General features: G+C 44.3%; 1 protein-coding gene across 2 annotated transcripts in view; it reads right to left on the bottom strand.

Annotated features, from left to right (window-relative positions):
• The window catches only part of afap1 (actin filament associated protein 1), a 53396-nt gene extending 33665 nt beyond the window's left edge, over positions 1 to 19731 (bottom strand). For both annotated transcript variants that reach the window (XM_069672440.1, XM_069672439.1), the window contains exons 1-3: positions 19542 to 19731; positions 4487 to 4615; positions 4290 to 4372 (exon numbers count right to left, since the gene is read on the bottom strand). In XM_069672440.1, the coding sequence (XP_069528541.1) occupies positions 4290 to 4372; positions 4487 to 4615; positions 19542 to 19578 (249 nt within the window). In that variant the 5' untranslated portion in view covers positions 19579 to 19731. The remainder of the gene's footprint in view (positions 1 to 4289; positions 4373 to 4486; positions 4616 to 19541) is intronic.
• Between the last annotated feature and the right edge of the window lie 4261 nt (positions 19732 to 23992).

Raw genomic sequence — 23992 nt, 5'->3', positions numbered from 1 at the left:
ATGAAGCTTTTAGAAACACTCTAAGAAAGGACATCAGAATGAGCCAAAATACCAATTAAGGAACGTTCATACCATTTGTATAGCACTTTTCTAAGGTTAAACATATTAGTGTGGACGTAGCCTCGGACTGCAGTTATGTTGTCCAGTAATTTCTTAATGACCCTGCTCAAACACACACACACACACACTGAGAGGAAGACCACTGGGTGGTTCAAAGCAGACCAGTTTGAGCTTGATAAAACTAAAATAGGGCCCAATGGCTGTCTATTTGATTAGTGGATATCCTGCTGGGTCTGCTGATCCCTAATGACATTAGTGTTTGTGTTTGTTTGTGAGAGTCAGTAACAAGTCTGCCCCCGGGAAACAAGACTCCACACTGAACCACACAAACCACACTACACTAGTTCATACGCATCATCTCTGTTTTTGTTGTTGTGTAAAAGCTGAGGCTAATGAGTGCCACACATGTGACTGTGCCCAGCTAACAGAACATTGTTAGCATGCTAGCATCAAATCTGAAGTTACAGGAATACAAAGACTTTTCGCAGTTATGTAAATGCTCCAACAACAGAGCTAGCTGTGTTAGCTTAAACGTTTCAGAAGAGCTAATGAACACGTGCAAAGTGGTTCATAATGGTGTCAATCATAACTAGATAAGTAATAAAATTACAGTTTATATGTTTGCTAACTTCATTAGCCCTTGAAGCTCTGCAATAGAAACCACCAATGCCTCCATTCGTATTTTTACTTCTTCTGATGTCATTCCCAGTGTTGGGTAATGTTCCTTTTAAAACGTGTTGCGTTACCATAAGTTAAACTCCCTTTGTGACTCGTTCCACATGTGTTATATTGTCAGGACGGCATGTAGCCTGTACGTCTACCTTTGAATGTATCGACTCTACCGTCCCTGCATAGCCTCGTCTACGGCCCATAATCTGTAACTCTGCAGCCCTATAACAGGAGTGACAGCATAATACAGAGCTGTAAAGGTTATATTGCGCCTAACAATTCGAGTGAACTGGGCAGAGGCGTACAGTATTAGGCACAGCTGTTTCCATGACAAGAATACAACACAGGCTCTTAGCCCCACCAGTGTTGTGGAGCTGTTTAGCTGCTGATGCTTCTTCACGTTTGAAGTCGAGCTCTTCACAGCTGACGAGCACTTATCCTCCAGACACAGCTTACATTTCACCGTCATGCTGTTCTTGTCCCTTTCACCCAAACATTCAGAATAATGTGTCCACAAAGTAAACGCTGTCCTCTCTGACAGCTCGCTAGCTGAGTTAGCTAGCTACACATGCGCACTGACACAGCTGTGTTTACCTTCTGCTGGTACGCAGCGACCTGTCAAGAAGGAGGAGAGAACCAGAATGGCCATCTGTGGGAGGTCTGTTATTACAGGGTTAATAATTAAAGGGGTGTGTGTGACAAACATTAGATAATGACATCATGGAGGTCTGTATAATTCGATTAGCTTCTCTTTTGTGTTCAGCACACAGGCACAACTTTGTCTTCTATTACAGTTTTCTGTTTGACTAATTTACGATCTGTGCTGTAACGCTGTCACAACATTTAAAATTGGATTGTAAATCCACACGACTACTCCGAAGTAATTATTCCTTATATAGCAGTGAGTGATCAAAATGGCTGCCACGGGGGCCTTGATGTAGCTCCTAAAGCCGCAGCTCTCGCTCTCGCAGAGTGTCGGTTTGGCTCGTCGCTGAGGCCTGACGGGTCACAGACAGAGCGTGGCCAAGGCCGTCTCTTCCTCCTCCACGCTCGTCCATTCTCTCACCAGATCTTTCATTTCTATTTATTGCACTCAGTCACCAACAATAACTCATGACTGATGTGCTGTATAAAATATTCGCTTCTGTAAATTAACTGCATTCGAAGCGTTAAAACCCGTTTCCTCTGCTCTAAATCTTCTTTGTTTCTTTAACTCCCTAACCTAGTTATTCCTATCCCTCTTCAGCGCTCCTCCCCTCTCTCTTCCTTAAACCCATCTATCTTTCAGTCTGTTCCCGCAAGATGGAATTTATACCGCTCAAAAGAATGGAGTTTTTTTCTCCCTGCCTGGACAGCGTATCCAGAGGTCAGTGTGGAAATGTGATGAATGGTAATTTCAGAGCAGACAGACAGCTACAGAGAGACAGAGAGCTGGAAGCAAATGAAAGACAGTAGCTGAGTTTCCATCCAAGTATATTTATGAGAATTGTACTTTTACTGCTCTGATTCTGCAACTCCAGTTACTGTTTAATTCGTATAAAGGCTTCATTTACACTTAGAGTGTTTTAGTTATTTAACAGAAATGTCCCAAGTGGATCTTAAAGGGCACCTTCGGAATTTTATAGTCCTGAAAAGGGATTGTAATGGCTGCAAAGTAATTCTTTGGAGCAAATGCACGTCTACAAATAGTGCTTGTTTTTTCCACTGACGAGCTCAGATTGTTCTTCTAAAGCCGATTTCCCACTGGTCAAAAAACACCCGGCTTTTTTGCATGGTGGGAAAGGTTACAATCGGCACTCGGACCCGAGTAATTATCGCCTCGGCTCCGATCGACATTAATGGGAACACAAAACCCGGGTCAACACACTAATCTCCGCCCCCTTTCGGGCGGTAACTTCTACGACTCCTCGTCATCTCAGCTACAAACTCCGTCCGAGCAGCGCTCGAACATCGTTCCAACTTTGTCTGCACTGAGTTTGATACACAGACTGAATGCGTGATAGATACAATAAAGACCTAACCACTGTAACATCTTCATTGTTTAATAATCCTGTTTCCGCCGCATTTGTGACGTCAGGCGGTATACTTCACTGGCAATGGGAAAAGAGACAATCTATAAGTGGGTCTTCCCGGGCCTGACAAACCCGCATCAACACGCTAATTTTGGTGGGAAAGGGGTGTTAAGTGTCTGACAACGTTACAGAAAAGATCCCGTAAGAAGCTTTTTTCAAACCAGAAACAGCCGTTACATCACTCTCTTCAAAGCCACCAAACTCCATGGAAAAAAACACTAATTTTACCTTGAGTTGCCGGTCTACCGCTGCTTTGATCGGTTAGTTTGTTAATGTTATTGTGAGACTTTGATGTTTTGTACGGTTGATTTGGATCCAACACAGTATTTGTTTAACACACAATAAGACAAACAAACTATCTGATTGAGGCAGCGGTAGACCAGCCGCTACTGTAATCCCCAGAGCTAAAATTATAGTTTTTGTTAATGGAGTCTGGTGGCTTTGAAGAGAGCGATGTTGCAGCTATTTCGGGTTATAAAAACAGCATCCCGCTCGATAAAAAAAGGTCTATCTCGGTAGGAATCCTTTCTGTAATGTTGTCAGACACTCAGATGAACAATCTGTGTGTGGCAAAAACACATTAAGATTACTGTTGGTATTTTGATGCAACTAACTAATTAATCTGTTTTTCAAAAGCTGCTGCAAAGACAAAGAGAGGAGGAGAGAGAGACAGAAAGTAGAGAGGCATCACTCCTCCTCCTCTCCCGTCTAGTTTTCCGGGAAACCTCGGCAGCGATTTCCAGACACACACTGGGGTCACCGGAGGAGGCTGAGCTGCGGACTGGTTCTAATTACAAACTGCACTGTAAGGACTTGTGCTTGGTGTGTTTTTATGTGTGCGTGCGCATGTGTGTGTGTGTGAGAGAGAGGATGTAGAACAAGGTGTTGTGGCTTATTGTTATGGTGAGAAGGCTTTGCGAGCCATCAACAGCCACCTGCTTTCAATCAGAGGCATCTGCTCCGACACACACACACGCTCACGCTGGCTCTCTCTACACACTCCTCATATCAATCCAGCTATGTCACACACACACACACACACATTATGTCATAGCAGAGATGTTGCAGTCCTCAGTGACTGTCAGGGTGATGCAAGGCGCCGTGTGAGACAGGAAAACACATTGAAGCCATGACGAGCCGTCCTACTGCTTAACAAGGGTCTGTAAAAATACCCTCAAACACGTTGCACATGGTTTCCACGTCCTGGTGCATTACTGCAGCTGACACTCATGTGACTAAGAGGAAGCAAGAGGAAGCAATGAGAGGTGTTGAGCTAAGGTGGGTGTCTTATATACACTGCTGTACTCTGGGCAAAAGCTATTACAGTATTTGTAGCCTTCGTTTATGAGACATTTGTTGGATTTAAACACAAATTTAACAGAATTTAAATGACATTTTAAGGTTATGTAAGGGGACATGTGAAACTGAGAATAAAAGACAGGCGGCTCTGTAAGGTCAAAGGTCATGACATCAAGATAGAAGTCTTACCAGCCAGGGGTGAGGGATCTCAGGGAGGGGCATCTGAGGCGGGGCCGGCAGACCACTGTGGATCTCTGACTTGAATGAAGGCTCTATGAGGGAGAAGAAGGAGAAAAAAAAAATGCATTTTTGTCCATATAATATAATATATATATATATTGCACAAGTGTCTCTGAAGTTTGATAGTGTGGTTCATGATGTCTTACCTTTATCAGAGAGGACTCTGTGCAGGATGTTGGAGAGGTGCAGCTTCCTCTCTCGGACCCCGGCGCTCAGATACTCTCTGTCCAGCAGGTCCAGGAACAGACGGAGCTCACACACCAGCTCCTCCATCGCTGCAGAGCAAACACACACACACACAACATTTATTCAGGGATATTATTCAACACACTGAAGATATTAATTACATCTGCTGTATGGCTGCACAATATTATAATATGTCTGCAATGTGAAAATACACAGGAAGTTGTACCTAATCTATGCAGTGTGATATGCATGTAAATATGCTTCATCCTTCAGATGCTAAAACATCAACCTTTGTTGTTTCAGCCTCTACCAGCGACTCTCTGACACCGGCACGGACAAATGGAGGGATGGATTGCGTAGATGTTTGGGAACACATTTCTTACTCAAGTTGACGAACAGACTCTCAATTTGCAGGTATTTAAATTGAATCTAAAGATACTCAAATGTTTGCTTATTCTGCCTGATGCAGGGTAAACACGCCTCCCGGTGCGGCTGAGGAGGGAAAAACTAAAGCAACTGATCTGGATGTCGGGAAGATGTACAGATAGATCCAGATACTGCACATCCGCTCTGCAAATGGTCCGCATTAACCAGTTAACCATTACCAGGATGAGATGCTGCTAATAACGGGAATACACTCACTTAAAAGCTGCCTCACGTGACTGAAGGTCGAGCAACCGCAATATTAAGTACCTCAAACTACACGCAGAAGTAGAGAACAGCTTCTGAATCCCTCCTTCATGTCTGCATTAATGCTCTTTGATCCAACATTACAGAGGCACTGAACAAAAGCAAAACACAGTTATGTAACACACAAGTGTGCAGCCAGGTAGAGATGGAAAACAGAGCTTCCACTCAGTCAATCAATCACCTCAAGACAGACCTGGCAACCCACCTGACGCACACATTGCTGCAGAACTACAGCAGCTGGTGGAAAACACAACCAGGCCTCACCTCGCAGAACAAAACAACAAAAGGGAACCGCGTGCGCCTTCACGCGTTCTTATCAGAGAGCCGGTTGTGATACGGATGGCATCGCATCGAGCCTGCACGCTCTGCACGGACACTCAGATAAGAAGCACCCCCTCTCGCTCTGAGGGTCCGGGTTTGTTTGTGTGCAACTCAAGCTTACAGTCAACATGTGATCGTATCGAAGGTGACGACATCGTGCAGGAGAGCAGCTGCAGATGAAGAGCGCTTTGAGGTCAGAAAGAGCTGACTGAGCAAAACATCCTTTCTGTAGATATATCATGCGTCACATTGAAATTACCCCGACCCGGAGCAGCTGGGAACAGTCACACGCTTGTTTCTTAGAGTTGCCGGTGTATTCAATTGCTCCGTTGGGTTCCGGACTGTTGGTCAAACTAAACAAGACTTTTACAGACATCACCGGGAGTTTGGGAAATGTTGGCGCCAATTTTTCACTTCAATTTTGTAAGGAAATAATTCAAAAGTTTACAAAGTAATCATGAATAGAAATAAATGCCAGCTGTATTCTGAACAATTTGCTTATAATTGTGTTGCCACAGCTGCACCACCTGAAAAGTTACTACAAAATGCAACATGATGAAGTTTTATGGCCGTAAGAAGCAGGAGCTATACTTCTCAAACATTTCAAACGGTAGGCTAAATTACAAGCTGTCATAAAAGCATGAAGACACTAAATGTGGTTCCTTCAAGGCAGCACGCACTAGATATCTCACAGACCAGCGCCACTGGATAACAATGTGTTTTTCTTTTCCAGGCATCACTGCTTTTCAACGCCCCAAAGAAGCAGCTGCTTACTTGCTTCCTGAAATGTTCCACCCAGGCTTCTGTACCTTGACTATTTCTTCTGTCCGTATTACTATAGGTGTGTGCTACAGACATGAAGTGACACACTTTTAAAATTGACCTTGACAAGCTCCGCTTTACAGGCGATCCTGCAGGCGATTCTCTTCTCTGCAGCGTTGAGGCTGAAATGCTCCCAGAAGCTTTAGGATGCGATAGTGTTGCATCGGCTGCCGCCATTTTGCTATGTTTTGTTTACTTCTCGCTTTTTTGCTTCGCTGTTTTCCACGAGGAACTCTCAGCAGAGATAGTGAGGATGCGAGACGGCTCACCCCTCAGCAAACTCAGCTCCAGAAATCTGTTCGTGTCCGCACAGCATGAAAAGCGGAGATGATGTAACCGACTAATTATCGACAATTAAATTTGTTCAATTTGTCAACGATTTTTGTTAAGACTAATCGCTGCAGCTCTACTTCTTTAATAGTCAAATTTGCAAGTGCATCCACTATATTCTGTATATCAGAATGTATTTCCAAACGTCGTCCAAGTCGTCACAACTGACGACCAGCGAACCTTTAAGGTTCATGTGGCCTCGATTGCTCGGCCATGTCGATTTGCCCTGTGCAACATCAGGAAGACCGGCCCCCCCTTTCAGAGCATGCAACACACCTGCTGGTACAGGCTCTTGTGAGCTTCCTGCATGCACATTCAAACCTCTGCAGATGATCCAGAACTCAGCAGCACGACTGGTCTCAAACCAACCCAAATCAGCACTCCACTGCTCATATCCCTCCACTGGCTCCCAGTCGCCGCTCACATCAAATTCAAACCCTGTCGCTCGCTTACAAACAGCAACAAAAACGTCTCCTGCCTACCTGAACGCACTCATCCAGGTCTACACTCCGTCCTGCCCACTACGCTCTGACGATGAAAGGCGCCTGGTACTCCCATCACAACAGGGCCCTAAGTCTCTAACTAGACTCTTCTCCTGAGTCGTCCCCCGGTGGTGGACTGTATCGGTCTCACTCCTGCCAGGCCAGCTGTGATGTTCATGTTCTTTACATAATAATATCAAATCAGCTCCGTCCACATCAGGGCCAGAAGCACAGGAGGTGAACTAACGTGACCTGAGTGTTAAATATCCCAGCAGTCTCAAACTAACCAGGCCTCCCCCCGCTCCACATGCTGGGGAGAAGAATGTGAGAATACTGTGGCAGGGACTCGATGTTCCCGCTTCTTTCATCCAGGTATCTGTGATGATGCAACAGAACACGTCTAAATACCACATCTGATCATAACTCACACAGGTATCTACAATAACCATCAACAGGTGAGTCTGTGGGCGCTGGCACAGGATGTAGGAGACCCATCCCAAAACTTTCACGAGAGACTTTCAGTGTTTTCACGAGGGTTTCTCTGAGATATATTTATATACTGCCGGTTTCCAAAACAACCATAATTCATTTTCCTCGTGGCAGCAGAGGTTTGCCTGCTGGACAGCAGCGCTGAGGCTGGATACACAACCACTTTCACACATTCCTCACATAATCTAATTATCCTGCAGGAGAGAGAGAGAGGGAGGAAATATAAACCAGGCAGGAGACAGAAGGTAGCGAGGAGCTCAGCGGAGTAGAAAGTGAGATTAACAAGAGGCAGGGAGTGTGAGACGTGTAGAGACAAAGTCAGACCTACAGCGAGGAGAGATCGCTCCGCGGTAACAACATCTGTAAGTAAATATGTACAGGTATGTCCTTTTTCTCTAGGACAGGTTGCAATCAGTGTGGTCTCAGAAATAGGTGAAATGAAGGCAACTTCTTGACACCAAGTTACATGATGGTTTAGATTAACGTGTTATTACAAGGGCAATGCCAAAGGAAGGTCAATGAGGATCCTTCGTAAAATCCTCTTGTCTTAGTCTAGAGACGTACTGGGGTGGCAGTTAATGACTGGGTCAAACAAACACAGGACATTCACCACAGGAGGCCGAAGTTCAAGTCCCGCGAGAGACCAAAAGTCAACGTTGGCTTCTCTGTCCTCTACTCACCTTGCTGCGTGGCTGCGTCAACATCCGTCTACAACCCACAATGCACTTTGTTGTGGGTTGCTTCCTGTATTAGGTCCTACTGTAAGTCTGTTTAAGGTCTCACCTGAACCGAGTCTTTTAAATGCGTGCTCTCACCTGTCCAAACAAACCTTTCCGAGTAAAGTCCGGACCTAATCCGTCAGGTGTGAAAGCAGCCTTATTCACTTCTTGTCACACAAGTAGCCCAAAGTTACAGTCATGTATGCATTATTACAGAATGTGCTTCACGTTACTGATGTAAACGCTCACTAAGGGTGGGAATCACAGGACAACTAAACAATACGATGCGTGGCCCACGATAACGATAATATCACGATACAGCGAAATAATATAACGAAATGCATCTGGAGGTACTTGGAAGAAACGGTGCGGGAAAACCTGGACTAGCCTGCGCCAACACCTGAATATTCCCAGTGCAAAATTTAGACCCACTGAAACACCGACTCCAAGCCAGGCCTCATCGCCCAACATCAGCAGCTACGTTTGAATGGAGTCTTCTATTCTGACAATTTAAATGCCAACACAGATTATAAATACTCCATATAAGCAACTGAATTAGACTCAACAGCAGCCTCAGACAGATTGCTATGAATATAAAGAAGTCAAACCTAACAGCAGATCTTCTGTCTACGCATCCTTCGTGCAACTTGTGGTGCCAACAAAGTGTGTTACATGTGGCATACAGTTACAGTTCAACTCATATAAGACACATTAAAGGAACTTAAAAATAGACACTGAAACGTCATCATAAATCAATAATAACTGACATACAGTAACAATTTAAGGTCCCCGATTGTCGGCCCATTAACAGATCCTTAACACTCTTTGCCCTTGTGCCTGCACCAGGTTGGGTCTGTAATATCTCTGGCAAAAACAGGTCAGGCATATATATTTTCATAAGTCATTTTAGACCCGTGAAGACCGCAACTTCAGAGAGCTGATCCAACACGTGCCAAAGAGATGTTGCTTAATTGGTTGGTGTTGAAAGGTGGTCCTTGAAGTGGAGAAATGCATCTTAAAGTTCACCCGCTGGTGGGATCAACCAGTCTGTTAGCGTCTACTCAAATGAGAAGAGTTCCTCAAAGCATGGGAGCATCAACATCCCCACTGCAAAGCCACTCACACACACACACACACACACACACTCACACACGTTCCCTGTGCCTGTTTTTATATTTCAGCGAGAACAGCCAGAATCTCTTTACTGCCCCATTTAACGTTTCATCAAGCTTTCTGCAACCTGCGCAATACTTTACCTCCACAGGGGTGGTCAGAGAACTAACCCCGTGTGTCGGTGTGTGTGTGTGTGTGTGTGTTTGTGTGTGTCGTTAAACCCTAAAGCCAGCTCTCCAGATCACCAAAGACGGCGAGGGAAAATGAAGTGGCACGGAGCGAGGAAGGACCACCCTCAAACAAGGCCCGAGGGCGAGCAGAAAAGTACCTCGTCGTGCAAACAAACCACCCACGCCCTTCAAGAAGTCACTCCTGTCTCACTCTCTTCCTTTCTCCGTCTGTCATTCATCTCCCACATTCACTCCCTTTCACAGAACATTATGCATGCATTTGGGCATTAAGTGCATACTTTTTATCGTGCAAACACACCATGTTCATTTTCTTTCACATACATGAGGGCAGTATAATTTGCCTCTCACCACATTTGCTGTGTCAACACTACGCATGCACGACAAATTATGGAGGCTCTTTCCAACGAAAACAATTAATCCACACACACACACACACACACACACACACACACACTAAGAGCACCTCGACATGTCAGAGGGATGTTTTCACTGTGAGGTATTCACACTTCCCGGAGCAGGGAACAAAGAGGGTTTTTCCTGGGTGAGGTGTGTTTGTTGGAGGCGACGGGGTCATGTTTGGGTCTCGCAGAGAACTCGAGACCCTGAGGCTCCGGCGATGTTGTTGTCAGTGCGAAAAATGCTTAGGTGGGTTAGAGGGAGGGGGGTTTCAGTGCTCTTCCCAGAATACAGCTGTTCTGATTGACAGCGCACTGACAGGCCCTGTCCCACCCTGTGTGTGCGTGTAAGCGTGTGTCTCAGGTGTCTGTCTCTCGTTACAGACGGTGTTTTTAACACGTTGGGTGGGTTCAGTCTGGCGATTTGACAAGCGTTCTCACACAAGGGTTCATTTTTGATCATCAGTCGACTTGTATTCCTGCTCTTTGATTTTTATAGCTGTGTCACCGGTGATATCGACAGGCAGATATCCCTGTTTGTTTTTATACTAAACCCAGTTCGTCTGTTTTTTAACACCTGAGCTGTTTCCAAATTCAGAGGCTGCATCATTCGAAGGCCACATCTGAAGGCCAACTGGCATCGAAGGCTCCTTCAGATGCAGCGGACAAATGCGTCCTCCTTTACCGGCCCATGAAGGATCCATCAGGTACATCCTTCGCAGCCCAGCGTATCCCAACATTCATTGCACGCCAATCCAAACGAGACGTTGGACTCTCCAGCTGCTGAGGAATACACTTTTATATGTGAAAGTTTTTGGTCAATCGAGTAAACTATCTTTAAAATAATAGGTTAAGTTACGTGATTATGTTAGCTAATAGCTAGCTACTTGTTGGTAGGTGACCGGAGTGGCTGTTTCTAACACAACGGTAAGGGCGAGATCAGGTGGTGACCCAAACAGGATGCACTCTGTAGACCAGACCGTCACCGGCCATTTCAGTTCGGCCTTAGCGGTCTACACGGGTTACGAATGACGCAGCCTACGTAGACCTCGTCCTTCCAAGGATGCAGCCCCTTAAATGAGACGCAGCTAATGTGTCCCTCTAATGACCTCATCATCCCTCTCTTCTCAAACATCACTGGCTCTTAGTCAGTTTACTTGGATAAGTCAGGGTTTGCAAACATGATGAAAGTCTCTGGCAGGAACCACAAACTCCCGAAGCCAAATTACACTTCCGTGAATTTCCACATGCAAAAAAATCTGGCAGCATGGTTAGAAAATTTCCCCATTTTCCAAAGCTTTTCAGCACAACACTGTGAGGCAACTCTATGAGGCTGTCATTCTGAAACTGGATTGCCACATTTTGGGTCAAAAATTCCTCTCAGTGTCACATCTCCACAACACTGAACCATGAAGAGATCATACTGGAACTTGCTCTTTCCAGTCATAGTAATTTCTCTGAGGTCCATGTGGGTAAAGTTCCAAAAACAACCTCACAAATCATATTTAAAGAGCCATACTGAAAACTTGCCTCACAATCATCCAATTTGGACATTGCCTTCATTGTTATGTTGCAGCTACAACAGCCCGTTTTGTGGCTCCCGAACTCAGCAATTCCAAAACCTTTTACACCAATTAGTCACTTATACCCCCAAAAATACAATCAAACCAATCTGGTTGGGGGGGAATGAATATATCTATCTTTATTTCTGGAGTTGTGTGTTTGCCTACAAACAAGATTTTGTATTCTGTTGTCACAGTTGTTACAGGACGTCTTCAAATCCACATCTTAGAACAGATCAGCAGATGCCCTGCCAAATCAAACTTAAAACAGACATTAAATCTGTTTCTGAAGCACCTGAGAACTTAGATCCCCAAAAGAGGACCTCCAGGTGATACCTTTTCCCTGTTACAGGTGATAGACTCCTCCCCCAGGCGTGACGCATGAGACGTTCCAACCCTTCAACGAGCCAACCACCCAATCATCTACGGTGAGCAGTCTCTGAGCCTCTGGGAAACTTAATTGTATTGTGGGTAGAGTGTTACAGTAAAGACGGTGGTTTTGTGTTAATTAATGTTGGTTTATGGTCAGGCATCGTCACGGTTACCGCTTCCCGCTCGCCACCAAAACACAGCAGACGCATGATTGCATAAGCGCCAAAACACACATACAAGGTTTGTCAGAGAAAAGTTTCCAACACTGACAAATGTGTCACATCTTACAGGAGATGAGTTATAATTGGCCTGCGCGTCACAACAAATCAGCGGAACATTTCAAGAGTCACCACTGATCTAAAATGAATACTATAATAGGTAGAACCTTCATTCTTTTTGAAGCAGAAAGTTAAGACTTCAGTCTTTTGCGTCACTGCATTTGTTGTTCCCTGATGACGACCTTACACTACGTTTAGTGCCGCGTAAAACTGGGTGACAACGAAGGATTGGGAAGTCCTGATCTGGACGTGGGAAATTGATGTTTGTATAACTCTGTTTGAATTAATCTGGACTGTTGAAAAATAGTTTGTTTATGTTTCTACATGGGGCTGCACGGTGGTAGAGTGGTTAGCAGAGTCACCTCACAGCTAGAAGGATCCTGGTTTGAATCCCGGTTGGGATGTAGGGGGCCTTTTGTGTGGATGTCCTCCCCGTGCATGCGTGGGTTCCCTCCAGGTACTCCGGCTTCCTCCCACAGTCCAAAGTCCCTGCGATTGACTGCCGATCAGTCCAGATCTAACCCCGCCTCTCAATGACAGCTGGAATGCCTTTTTCAATACTTTTGCCAACTATAATGGATTATTGAACCTAACTTAAAATAACCTTTTAGCCTAGGTTGTACAGATTCTTTGAAAATCCTCCCCGACATGGCATCACAACAAGCAAAAATACCAATGTATGCATTGGTGGACCATTTCTTTGCAGAGTTTTAAGAGTTAAACGCATTTTTCCTGTCACAGTCTACATACTGTACTCCTATAATGAGAAAAGCCTAATATACGGGTTCATTTGGTCTGCACGGCGGGTATGAAGCTGTGAAAGTCTTGCAATAATTCCAGTCATAAACGTTTCATATAGGGTTTGTAAAGCCTCGACTTGGACCAGCACCAAGAGAGAGGGAGAGTTCAGAGCAGATCAGAGAGCAGGCGATGCTGCATTAGTTTATGATGAAAGACAAGCTGTCTCGCTCTCTCCCCACGTCTCAGGTCTGTAATTATGAGGTTTGTGTGTTTTCTTCGTTCCATCGGGCATGCCAAGCGAACATCACAGAGCGGGGGCTGATTGCTATCGAACACTACAGGTGGTTTACCGTACGAGCAGATGTTTCTCCCACCGCAAATACACATGTGCAAAACCCTGATTTGAAGACACGGCAAGAGGGGGAAGAAAGGGTTCGAGATGGAGGGATAGGAAAGCTCTGACGGAGGTTTACAGAAGATATGAGGCACAGCGGGAGAAAGAGGGCTCATCAAACAGCAAGCTAAAGACAGTATTTGTGGAGAGAGATGATGCGCCCTTTGGTATCTCTTTTAAAAGATAATTAGAGAGTGCTCAGATAAAACCTCAGGCCAAGGAGAGGGGACGGGGTAAAGGGGAGGAAGCGGACTGTAAAGATGCTCCAGCTGTGGGATTCGCTCTTCTGGTGGGAATAGAGGGAATGTGGTTTCCTTCATTGGATTGGGAATGGAAGCTGCCTGGGTGTCACATTGTACAGAACTTTCTCATTAGTGAGGTTATGAAAGACGCAATACTACTAAGCTGTCATGAGATCATTCATTTATCCACTTAGGAAGTTAAAACCGGGCCAGATAGGCGGGGAATTGACTTGAACGTGGACACCAAAGATTTGGTGCAGGAGCTTTTAACCTTTTCTTTTATTTGCTGGTTCAGTGGGTTGTCTGTGAAGGACAAGAACAGTCTGAACTACATCATTAAAGTCCGGTCCAAAGGTTGTTGGAGTCCAGCTAAGTGAGTTGTGTTCCCTCTGGAAGAAACGGTCCAGAAAGCCAAAAGCATCAGAAGTCAACCGGACCACATTCACCTGAAGTCTTGCCCCTCCTAGGAACAGATATTCCAACTATTTAATTCCTTCTGCTATCAGGCTGTTAAAAGCTGACAGTAGCAATAGATTTTTGGATATCCTTGTCTTAACCTCACACATATACTTCTGCTACAAAGCAATGCATTTAACCCTACGCAAGCATTTACACCCATGGGAAAGCCTCAGATCTGCAGGGACGAGTCAATTCTTCCACAGACGGAGCAGATCTGGCTCAAAGCTCCTGGTCCTTTGCCAGTAGCATCTCATCTCTAGATGCTAAAAGAGTTCTGACTGTGACTGACAGCTCCAAGCCTTTCCATCTGTCAACGCCCATCATACCCCGCCAAGAGTACCACACCACCGTGCACCCCCAACACCAGACACACCCATGTGAGAAGCTGTGTGAGTGTAAGCATTAGCTTGGCTAGATGACAGATCAAATAACAAATCAGAACACCATAATGTGCTCACAAGCGCGTCCATTTGCCCCAACAATTCGCCCACCCTCCCTTTGTTGTTTCTATCTCTGACGGATGACCTCCCTTAATCTGAAAGACCCCTTGCCGTGTGAGCCCCCCACCTCCCGCAGCTTTGGTCTCGTAATACCAAAAGCTCAGTCCAAGACAGACAGACAACCTAACAAGCCAACAAGTTCATCCTATTAAAAGAAGAAGCCAATTAAAGATGCCCACTGAGGCTGATGAGAAATGATCCCCTCTTAATGGACCCAAATTACCACAATAACCATCAATGCCAAGTCCTAATAGGACTATGTCAGCAGTCCAAAGGTAAATGCTTGATGATGTTAAATCAGTAGGCCGGATGCCAATCGCGTGAAAGCCATATGAAACCTGTCCTACTTGGCATACATAAGGTTCTTATGTATTGTGCTGGAGCTCCCCATCCTTCTCCCCGTGTTTTTCCAGAGTGATATTGACATAGGGAGAAGGCTGCGAGGGCTATGATTAGTCGGCCCCAAAATTAAAGTCTCTGTTCCCGCATGCCAGCTTACTGACAGGCCGGCTTTGGAGGGAAGGAGGAGAGATTACAAACTCATTTCTCCTCATCTCCATTCTCCGCTTCTGGGATCCGTCCTCCAGAAACCCACCACCTCACGGGGAGGGGGACTCGCATGTCTGACACATGAAAGCTTTTAAACTTCAATCATCATTGGGGCAAACAGGCTTTCTGAACGAGGCGGAGGGGAAAAAGACCCCCAAATCTAAAGCAGGACCAAATGGGCCAAGTGGGCCAGAACGGTGACACCATGTTGCCATTCTGCCCACATCACACACCCCAATTAATTTCTCGTCGACTCAGGGTTTCCGCGTGGAAAGCTGCAATAATATTAGGTAATAAACACTTAAACACTTGTGCAATTTTGCCCCCAAAATATGGCACCCCGTAAGTGGGGGAGATCTTAAACAAGGGCCTGCTGAAAGGGACCCTTGACTTGCAAAAGCAGCTTGGTGTGATTCCAACACCAGCCAGAGTCAACAGGGAGAAGAAACGCAAGTAAGAGACCTATAGATTGTGTTCAATCGTTGATTTTTGAGTTCTAGACTTGACTGAAATTCAAACCAAACCCCATCATGTCTGGGGTTAATAACATCTTCAAAAAAGTGCACACAGCTCTGTTAATTTCTGCAGCTTCTACAAGAACTGTGTCTTGATTAAATTTCCTCCTGCTTTCAGCTACCTGGGCTGACCAGTGCCCAGTTTGATGACCTGAATTTCTCTACAGGATACCAACGTTGGACTTGGAGCTGTACCATTTCATCTGTGGAGCACATCTCCATCTGTCAAGTGAGTGGCAGTTTCTAGCAAATCCCCAGTTGCCTGAAATTGGCAATATAAACTCACAATAGTGATTTTGCTGTGATGGAATTGCAAAACAAACAGGTCAAAAGTACGTCCAAATAACTACGTCATGATGCTATGTAAAAAGTAACAAACCAAAATGCTTGCTTTGTCAAGTCGACAAGACAAGAAAGAAAACGACTTTCAAAGGCTTGTTTTTTGATTGGAGTTCTGATTAACTTAGCAACACAACATCACACAAATGTCTAGCACAGGATTGCACAAGTCGCCCATTGGAAATTTGCATCCAATCCCGTCTTTGCATTCACTTTGTAAGTAAATGAGCCACTCAATAATTAGCTCTCCTGTTTCTATTTTGTTGTTGTTTTTGGTCCGAGCACAGCTTTGGGGTTTTAACTCCAATGGAACGGCCAACATTAACAAGACTGGATTAGCCTATGTTTTGACAAACCTCACTTATAAATGTTTGAGAACTTTTAGACCAACTGCAAACCATCTTGGTCATGTGAGACTCACGGGTAGCAACAGATTCTACAAGCATCACTCATTGTGCAAGGACAAGGTATTGGATTTCCCTCAAATATATAGGCCTATTCAAACCTGTTCTTTGGAATGGAAGTGTCTGTGTTGCAATTGACTATAAATTCTAAATGCAAGGGCCAACTATTACCAATATAAACAAAAAAACCAAAGCATTAACAAGGCTCTCCCTCTAGAAAGTATTCTCCTAATTCTGAGCCAAAAGAACTGTGAAACTGAGCAAACAAGGTGGGTTTACCATCCATCACATACCTGCATATTGGTCGTCTTAAACTCACATTGGTTAAACTCTCGTCCAAATCCCAAACCAAAACATGATCTGCTATGTTTTCGTGTGCCGCTGAGATGTGATTACAACCCCTCTACACAATGAACTCCTGTCATAACCTCACCAAATGCCGGGCAGAGAAGCTCCGCCGGGCCACCTGATACCCTGCAGCTGCTAGCAGAGGTCCTGTTATTGTAGGACTCCATTCACTGCTACAAGAAGGAGACACTGGAGATATGGAGCATTTGTGTTGTCATTCCAGGATCGTGTTGGGAAACCTCTGGCTGCAGTGTGGAGTTACCCCAGTGTTGACCTGGACTGTGTAATATCTGACTGGGCGCTGGCAGCTAAAGCTATGCAACACGCATGCTAGCAGCAGAGCTTTGTAGCATTATTGGCAGTAATTTTCAAAACACTTCTGATCACTTGTCAGTAAAGCATGCAAGACAATGTGTTGTTTATGAATCTGTTGTCTGGCAACGGTGAGCAAATAAACACCAAACTTGTTTGCCAGAAAACAATGAATCAGGTTACATAACAGTTGGCTGTTTCAGAGCTGACAAGGATAAAACATCACCAAAAAAAGGCTGTTTTATCCCAAGCTGCATGCTTTCAAGGTGAGTTGTTACTCCGTTAGTCATACGGGAGTGAACCTGTGTCAGGATAAAACATTATGACCACTTGAACGGCAGAAAGAGAGAAAAACATTTACATAGGAGTCAGTGGAGATAAAGTGGAATTTTTCTCAGTTGCATGAATCATCCATCCAGTCAAAATATTCTGCTGTTTTATTGCAGGAAAGTCCAAGCTGGAACCCTTCTTGAGAGCTTTCTTACAAATAATCAAGTCAACAGTGTGGCCTGCAAGTTTATGTTGCTCCCTTTTTCACCCACGTTTGGGACTAAATGACCAATAGGTGCAAAACCTTTTGGAATTGCTCCAGGAGATTGCTCTAGTCAGCAGCCACAAATCAGGCTGTAATGGCTGAAACATGATCTAAATAATTAAGTCTGTCCACTTAAAGTACTTGATTTTGTCCCTGACAGGCTAAGATTGTTATTCAAAGTGTCTGACAATGTTTTTGTTGAGGTAAAATCCTTGTTTAAATCAGACACAGCTGTTAGCTACATCGCTTACTTCAAAACAACCAGACTACATTGCCAGAAACAGTTATTTTACGCTGCAGAACGCAGGAGTTGTCTAGTCTGGAGACGACTCTTTAGGTTAGTTTGTTTGTGCTGTTGTGTGACATTGGTGTTTAAAATTGGCAGTTCATGTGCAACACAATATTTGTGTGACACTATAACGTGGAAAAAACTAACCAATTGCGGCAGCGGTACCCGAGCAACTCCATGAGGTTAAACGACTGTTTTTGTCAGTGGAGTCTGGTGGCTTTGAAAAAAGTGATGTTAACAGCTGTTTCTGGTTTCAATACAAGCATCTTACTCTTTAAACACAAACAAATATTTCTGTAGGGATCCTTTCTGTAATGTTTCCAGACTACTTGAACACCAACATAAGCCTGCCAGTGGCAACAAATGCACTTTTTTTGCAGACTTGCTTTATTCCAGCACATTTTGCCACCATTACAGTCCATTTTGTGGCTGCTGGCTGAAGCAAACTTTTTATACCATTAAGTCAGTTAGACCTCAAAGTATGTAAAAATGTGTTCCAGGATTAAATACACCAGAATTACCCTTTAATTGATACAGTTGATAAAAAGTTGACAGGGTCTTAACTCTTTGGGGAAAATGTATCGCTCCACATTTATGAGCCATGCATTTATGCATAAAGTAAAGCCACATTAAATTGCCAGATAATTGAATAAAGTTTGGCGTGAAGTTCATCCTGCATAGACACTTGACAGCCAACCACAACCCTAATGACACTGTCAAGAGCCAACAGTGTCTCCTCCCTGACTGCCTCCCTCCCTCCCTCTGACCCCCTCCCATCCTCCAACAGCCAACCTTTTATAAACATCGCTTATTTGAAACCATTCAGCACTTTCAACTCTTCAGGTTTCTAAACATAAACTGACAAAATGTGTTTCATGTTCCCAGTGTTGACAAAGCATCATCTGGAAGTCACATGGATCCGCTCTTTAAAAAATATGCATGCGGGTACGTGCACGCGCTGTGTAGTGCTAAAACTGCTTATCCAAGCAAACTGTCAAATAAATAAACAATAAACTGCAGCAGTTCTGTAATAAAGTTATGAATTCAATTCATTGTCTTTGGCGCGAAAGACGTGGATTTGCACCAAAAAAAAGTTGCACCCAACAGGGATCATACATTTATGTAGGGGCGTGTGCGCCTGCGTACGTGCATGCGTGTTTTGAGTGATGCAAAGGTAAAAAAAAAACCAATAGGCTGCTAATTCAATAAAACTGTCAAATAATTCGAAAAAAGCGAATGCATTTCTTGATTTCTTGTTTATATTTAATTGATTATCTTTTGCGAGAAATACGTGGCCCAAATGTGGAATATAAAAAACAGATAGCTTCGTGTAAAAGTACAAGATTCAAAATACAGAATTTGATATTTAACATCACAGAAGCTTTATAAATGGCTGCAGGAATACCAAAATGAAACCAAAGTGGGCTAATAGCTGAGCAAACGAGGTACGAACACCAAGTAAAAACGGTCGCTGCCTGCGAACTCTTTGGTTAGACGCTTGCAGCACATTAAAGTTTGAAGGTTATTATGGGGGAAAGTGCAAAAAAAAGTGAGTGTGAAAGTATGTCCCTGTGCATGAACAACGTTGCAATGATTTTCCTAGTGAGGAAAAAAAGCCACTCACCCCTGCTGGAAGTGAACAGAACAGGGTCGCTCCTCATCGTGAAGCCAAACTCATCTAATCCGCCCAAAGACGCACAGGAGCAGGCGCGTGCCCAGCGGCTCCCCGGTGGCAGTTAAAATCCACGCACACAAACTGACTTTAAAGCCGTCTGTGCCTTCAGTTTCAGCCTCCTCTTAGTCCTTCTTTTGTACCGAGCCGGCCACTGAAAAGTGTCCTTTCAAACTTTTTCTCCTGATCTTTTTACTCCTCCTCCTCCTTCCTTTCCCCGTTCCTCCACTCCTCCCCTCTGCTCCTCCAAATGTCTCTCTATCCTAACCGCTCTCTCTCTCCCTCCCGCAAACTGCCTGCATGGATACTTATGCGGCGTTCAAACACCATTGGAAATTAGGCAATTCGGAACCGGAATATGGATCTATCGCTTTTCCACGAGTTAGGCAACTAGGTTAACAATTAATCCGGCCTAATTGTGTTCATACTGCTCAGATACAATTTAAAATTTTAAATAAGGTGTATTATACACATTTTCTGAGGGTTTTATTTAAGTTTCTGGACAGTTGGAGTACTTGCTTTAATGTTTCTTTCTATTTTGTGTTATAGTTAAGTACTAAACCACCAAAACAAATATTTAACAAAAGTGTAAACCCTCTTGATTTAGTTTTATTAATTATTAACTACTATTGGGAACACAAATAAACCTTTATTAGGTGAATTAATATTATAATCATAGCAGTTATCGAAGGAAAAAGCTAATACATGTGATATGGGTCAGTTTGCTTTACTTCAAAACTGCACGAGGCTTTTTCCAGCTGAGGCACATGAGTGCACAAATCTCTGAGTGTTCTTGAAAGCAGCATTTTTCTCCTCGTGAAGATCCTTTCAAAATCTGCTGCATGGGACTAACAAACTCTGGACAGAATAAAGAATTGAAACACACTGTAACCTTTTACACAAGTTCAGGGTGAAAAGACGACATTTTAAGTACATCAACACCTATATTCAGTAACAGTGACACCTTTAAACACTGCCTTTAAGCTATAGGAGACCTCTATACTTGTATTGTACCTGCACTAAGCTGCTGTAAACTAAAGATGCTTGTAATGTGGAGACAATCGTCTAAATGTAAACGATTCTGTTTCTCTCGACCTCCTGAACTGCCCCAAGAGTTTTGTCTTTCAAGATGAATTCAAACCCTGTGACCTGGAGACTCCTTCAGATCGCTCTTAACCAGCTTTAGTGACTCTTTACCACAAACTGAGGACAAAAAAAGAGGCTAGCTTTCCTAATTACACTCCATTACCATAAGCTGCTGATTCCCCCCTTTCCCCAGGGGCCAGTCTGAGTTCAATATCCCATCTGCCATCAGGAGAGGAGGAGGAGGAGGAGGAGGAAGAAAAGGAAGAGGGCGGGGAGTCAGACTGAGGCGACCCAATGTGCTGCGTTTTTCATTTTTTCTCCACTTTTTCAGAGAGGAACGTGAGACTGAAGGAGGGGAACAGAGCGGAGAGAGAGAATAATGTCCCGGCTCACCTTTCAGCTCCGCCAGTTAAAGGAGAACCACAGAAAGGCGGAGGTTGTTAAAGAGTATTTACCTAACGGATAATCGCCGTAATGCTCCTCCAGCTGACCCAGTCCTGCAGGGAATGTTTGCATTTAGGACTCATTTTGTTCAGCTTGAAATGTATTACCTTTGCATTTTCTTTGGTATGTTGCTTTGGCATTGAAAAAGAAAATTTAAAATCACCTTTTACAAGGTTTTTACCAGAGCTAAATGATCCGCAGAGGTCTCCTCCTCCTGCAGACAATCAAACAATGCAAATAAAACCACTAAACATTCTGACTTTAGGAGTTTCATGTTAAAAATCTGTGTTTTTCAGAAGCTAACAGGCAGACACAGGATGCCAGGAGGCTACTTGCGTTAGCTTAGCTTGTCTCAAGCAAGGGGCAACCTCCTGTGTTGAAAAATGTAGCAAATGTGGAAGTGCAAAAAACTGCAGTTCCGCGAGTGTCCACTTGAGGCTCCAGAAAACAAGAAATAACATTACAGCAGATGGGAAAATGTCAATTTTCCTGCTGTCTGTCTGCTAGACGTCTGAACTTTACTTCCTGTTTGTGTTGTTGGAGACTTTTGGGGATTTTTTCATGCAAAAATCTGACAAATGATCTTTAAGTCTCTCTGTGGGATTTATGGAACTTTCTGTCCGTGCAAGAAGTCTGAGCTCCAGCTTTTCAGTGAGTTAAATGCTAGTATTATTATATTGATATACCTGGCTTGTTAGCCTGTTTATCAAACATTTATTTAATTGTCGGCCGGTTAATAGAAGTCAGGAGTTGTTGGCTTTTCCCCGTAGAGATTACAGCGGACTGTAGTGATGAGAAGATCGATTATTTTACGTCTACCGCTACGTGTCGTTCACCCGTCGCTTGGTCTGATCTGTGGGACACACGAAGTGAAGCTATCAGCCGCAGACACAGACTGTTTGGCCTTGATGACTTGGGAGTTTGTCAAGCCCTCGGCTCTACCCTCTCATCCAAATATGGTCACTCCTGAAAACCAACATGGCGGCCATATTTCGGCTTCATATACGCAGTCGAGAAACAGTCCGTCCATTACTTATACAGTCTATGGATTCAAGGTGCTCTGCTTGTTGTTAGGTTTCGATTTCTTCAGTGTTGATCGTTTACAAAGTTTTTAACCTGCAGCCACATTCTTCTCAGCTGTCTCATCGTGTCCAAAACAAACAGACCCGTGATTAGAACCGGTAAACACTGAATAAAGCTGTTCCTGAAATGTTTTCAGGGCCTCTGACAAACATGAAGAAGACTCACGTAAGCTGGTTTAGGACTTTGGGGAAAAAAGGGACGATGTTTGAATCTTTGTACGAACAGAAAAATCGGATTCGACTCACAAAGTTCTGCATCAGTTACAGCCCCAGTCATCATATCATCTCTGATACAGAGATACCTGTAGCTGCAGCTTTAAGTTGAACCTTTTATACTTCACTGTAGCTCGCAGTACGGCAGCCAAAGGCTTCTCATGTTATTCCTCAGCCACAAAGAGCCTTGAGTTCAGCACAACAGGCAGCGAACGGCCACACACGCACAACCCCATTGTGGTCGGAGACAATTGCTTCAGACAGGCCTGTCAAAACAAACGCAGGGTTAATCTGCACCCCAAAAACCCTCCAGATTTTATCTCCATTAAAACTCAGTGCTGATGCGAGAATAACGAGGCCAGACAAACACCACGGAGCTCAAAAACACAAGAGGCAGGTTGGGCTGGGGGTGTTTTTATGGGCAGGAGAAGGTGGCATTCCTCACAGCTCTGTTCATCGCGCTGCGCTGAGAGGCGGCGTGCCGGCCAGATGACCCTGAAGTCAGCTAATTGCAGAGGAGAAGTCCAGAGGGAGGATTTCTGCTGGAGCTGTGAGACTGTTATCGGGGTGAGATATGACGAAGCAGAGGGAGTGTGCGGTGAGCGTGTGTGTGTTGAAATGATGAGCGATGACAGGATGTGTGTGTTGTAACTCTTCATTCTTCATTTGAGTCTGCGAGAGTTCTGCTGAGAGACGCTGGCTCGGCTCCGCTGCATAAAAGTCAACAGTGACATCAGCGTTTGGCCCCCTGACTGAGATTAAATCTAATAGAGATTGAGATACTGTAATAACTTGGACTGCTCCTCGCCCCGGTCAGCCATCAACCTGTCATGTTATTCAGACACCCCACCGAGCAGACACACACATACATGCAGTCTGTCGAGGAAACATCCGCATGTTTCATTTGAAATAAAAACACCCTTCCTTACGGGATGTCCTTTTTCATGTCCTCGTCTCTGAGGTTTCCATGTTAGCACATTACGTTTTATACTCGAACACATCCAACATGCTGTAAAACATTTTATATCATGTCCATGACGTTCGCCGCACAGGGGGATTGTCCTCCTGGCCTGAGCTAGAGATGAGAAACATGTCCTTGTTAAAGGGTTATCCCGATGTTTATCTTTTTATGTGGGATCTAAACGACCAAAGAGTTTAGGTGTTGCTCCAGTAGGTAGACACCAGCAGCCAGGAGACAGGCTATAATGGCTGCAACATAATTGCTCGATTTTGCCGCTCACATTCGTAGTGTGTCTGACAACATTTTAGAAAGGTTTACTACTGAGAGTAAACGTTTTTCAGGGTGAAAGGCTTTTTGTTTTTTCCTGGAAACAGCTGTGACATCGCTCTCTTTAAAGCCACCAGACTCCATCGACAAAAACAGTCATTTTAGCTTGCAGAACGCAGGAGCTGCTGGTCTACTGCCGCCTCGATATGTTACTTTGTTTGGTTTGATTTGATGGTTTTGATTAAACGAACTTGCGCGAGATTTGGCCATGAGATCTCACAGCACGAAGAACAAAGCCACACGAGAGTTATAGTGAAAGCATACTGTACAACAACATGCCCGAAAATACG

The sequence above is a fragment of the Semicossyphus pulcher genome, unplaced genomic scaffold, assembly GCF_022749685.1.
Source record: "Semicossyphus pulcher isolate SPU_LCO1_2020_fin unplaced genomic scaffold, fSemPul1.0.p SCAF_21, whole genome shotgun sequence".
NCBI classification, from domain to species: domain Eukaryota; kingdom Metazoa; phylum Chordata; class Actinopteri; order Labriformes; family Labridae; genus Semicossyphus; species Semicossyphus pulcher.
Note: the sequence above shows the minus strand (reverse complement) of the source record. Positions and strands in the feature narration are given on the sequence as shown.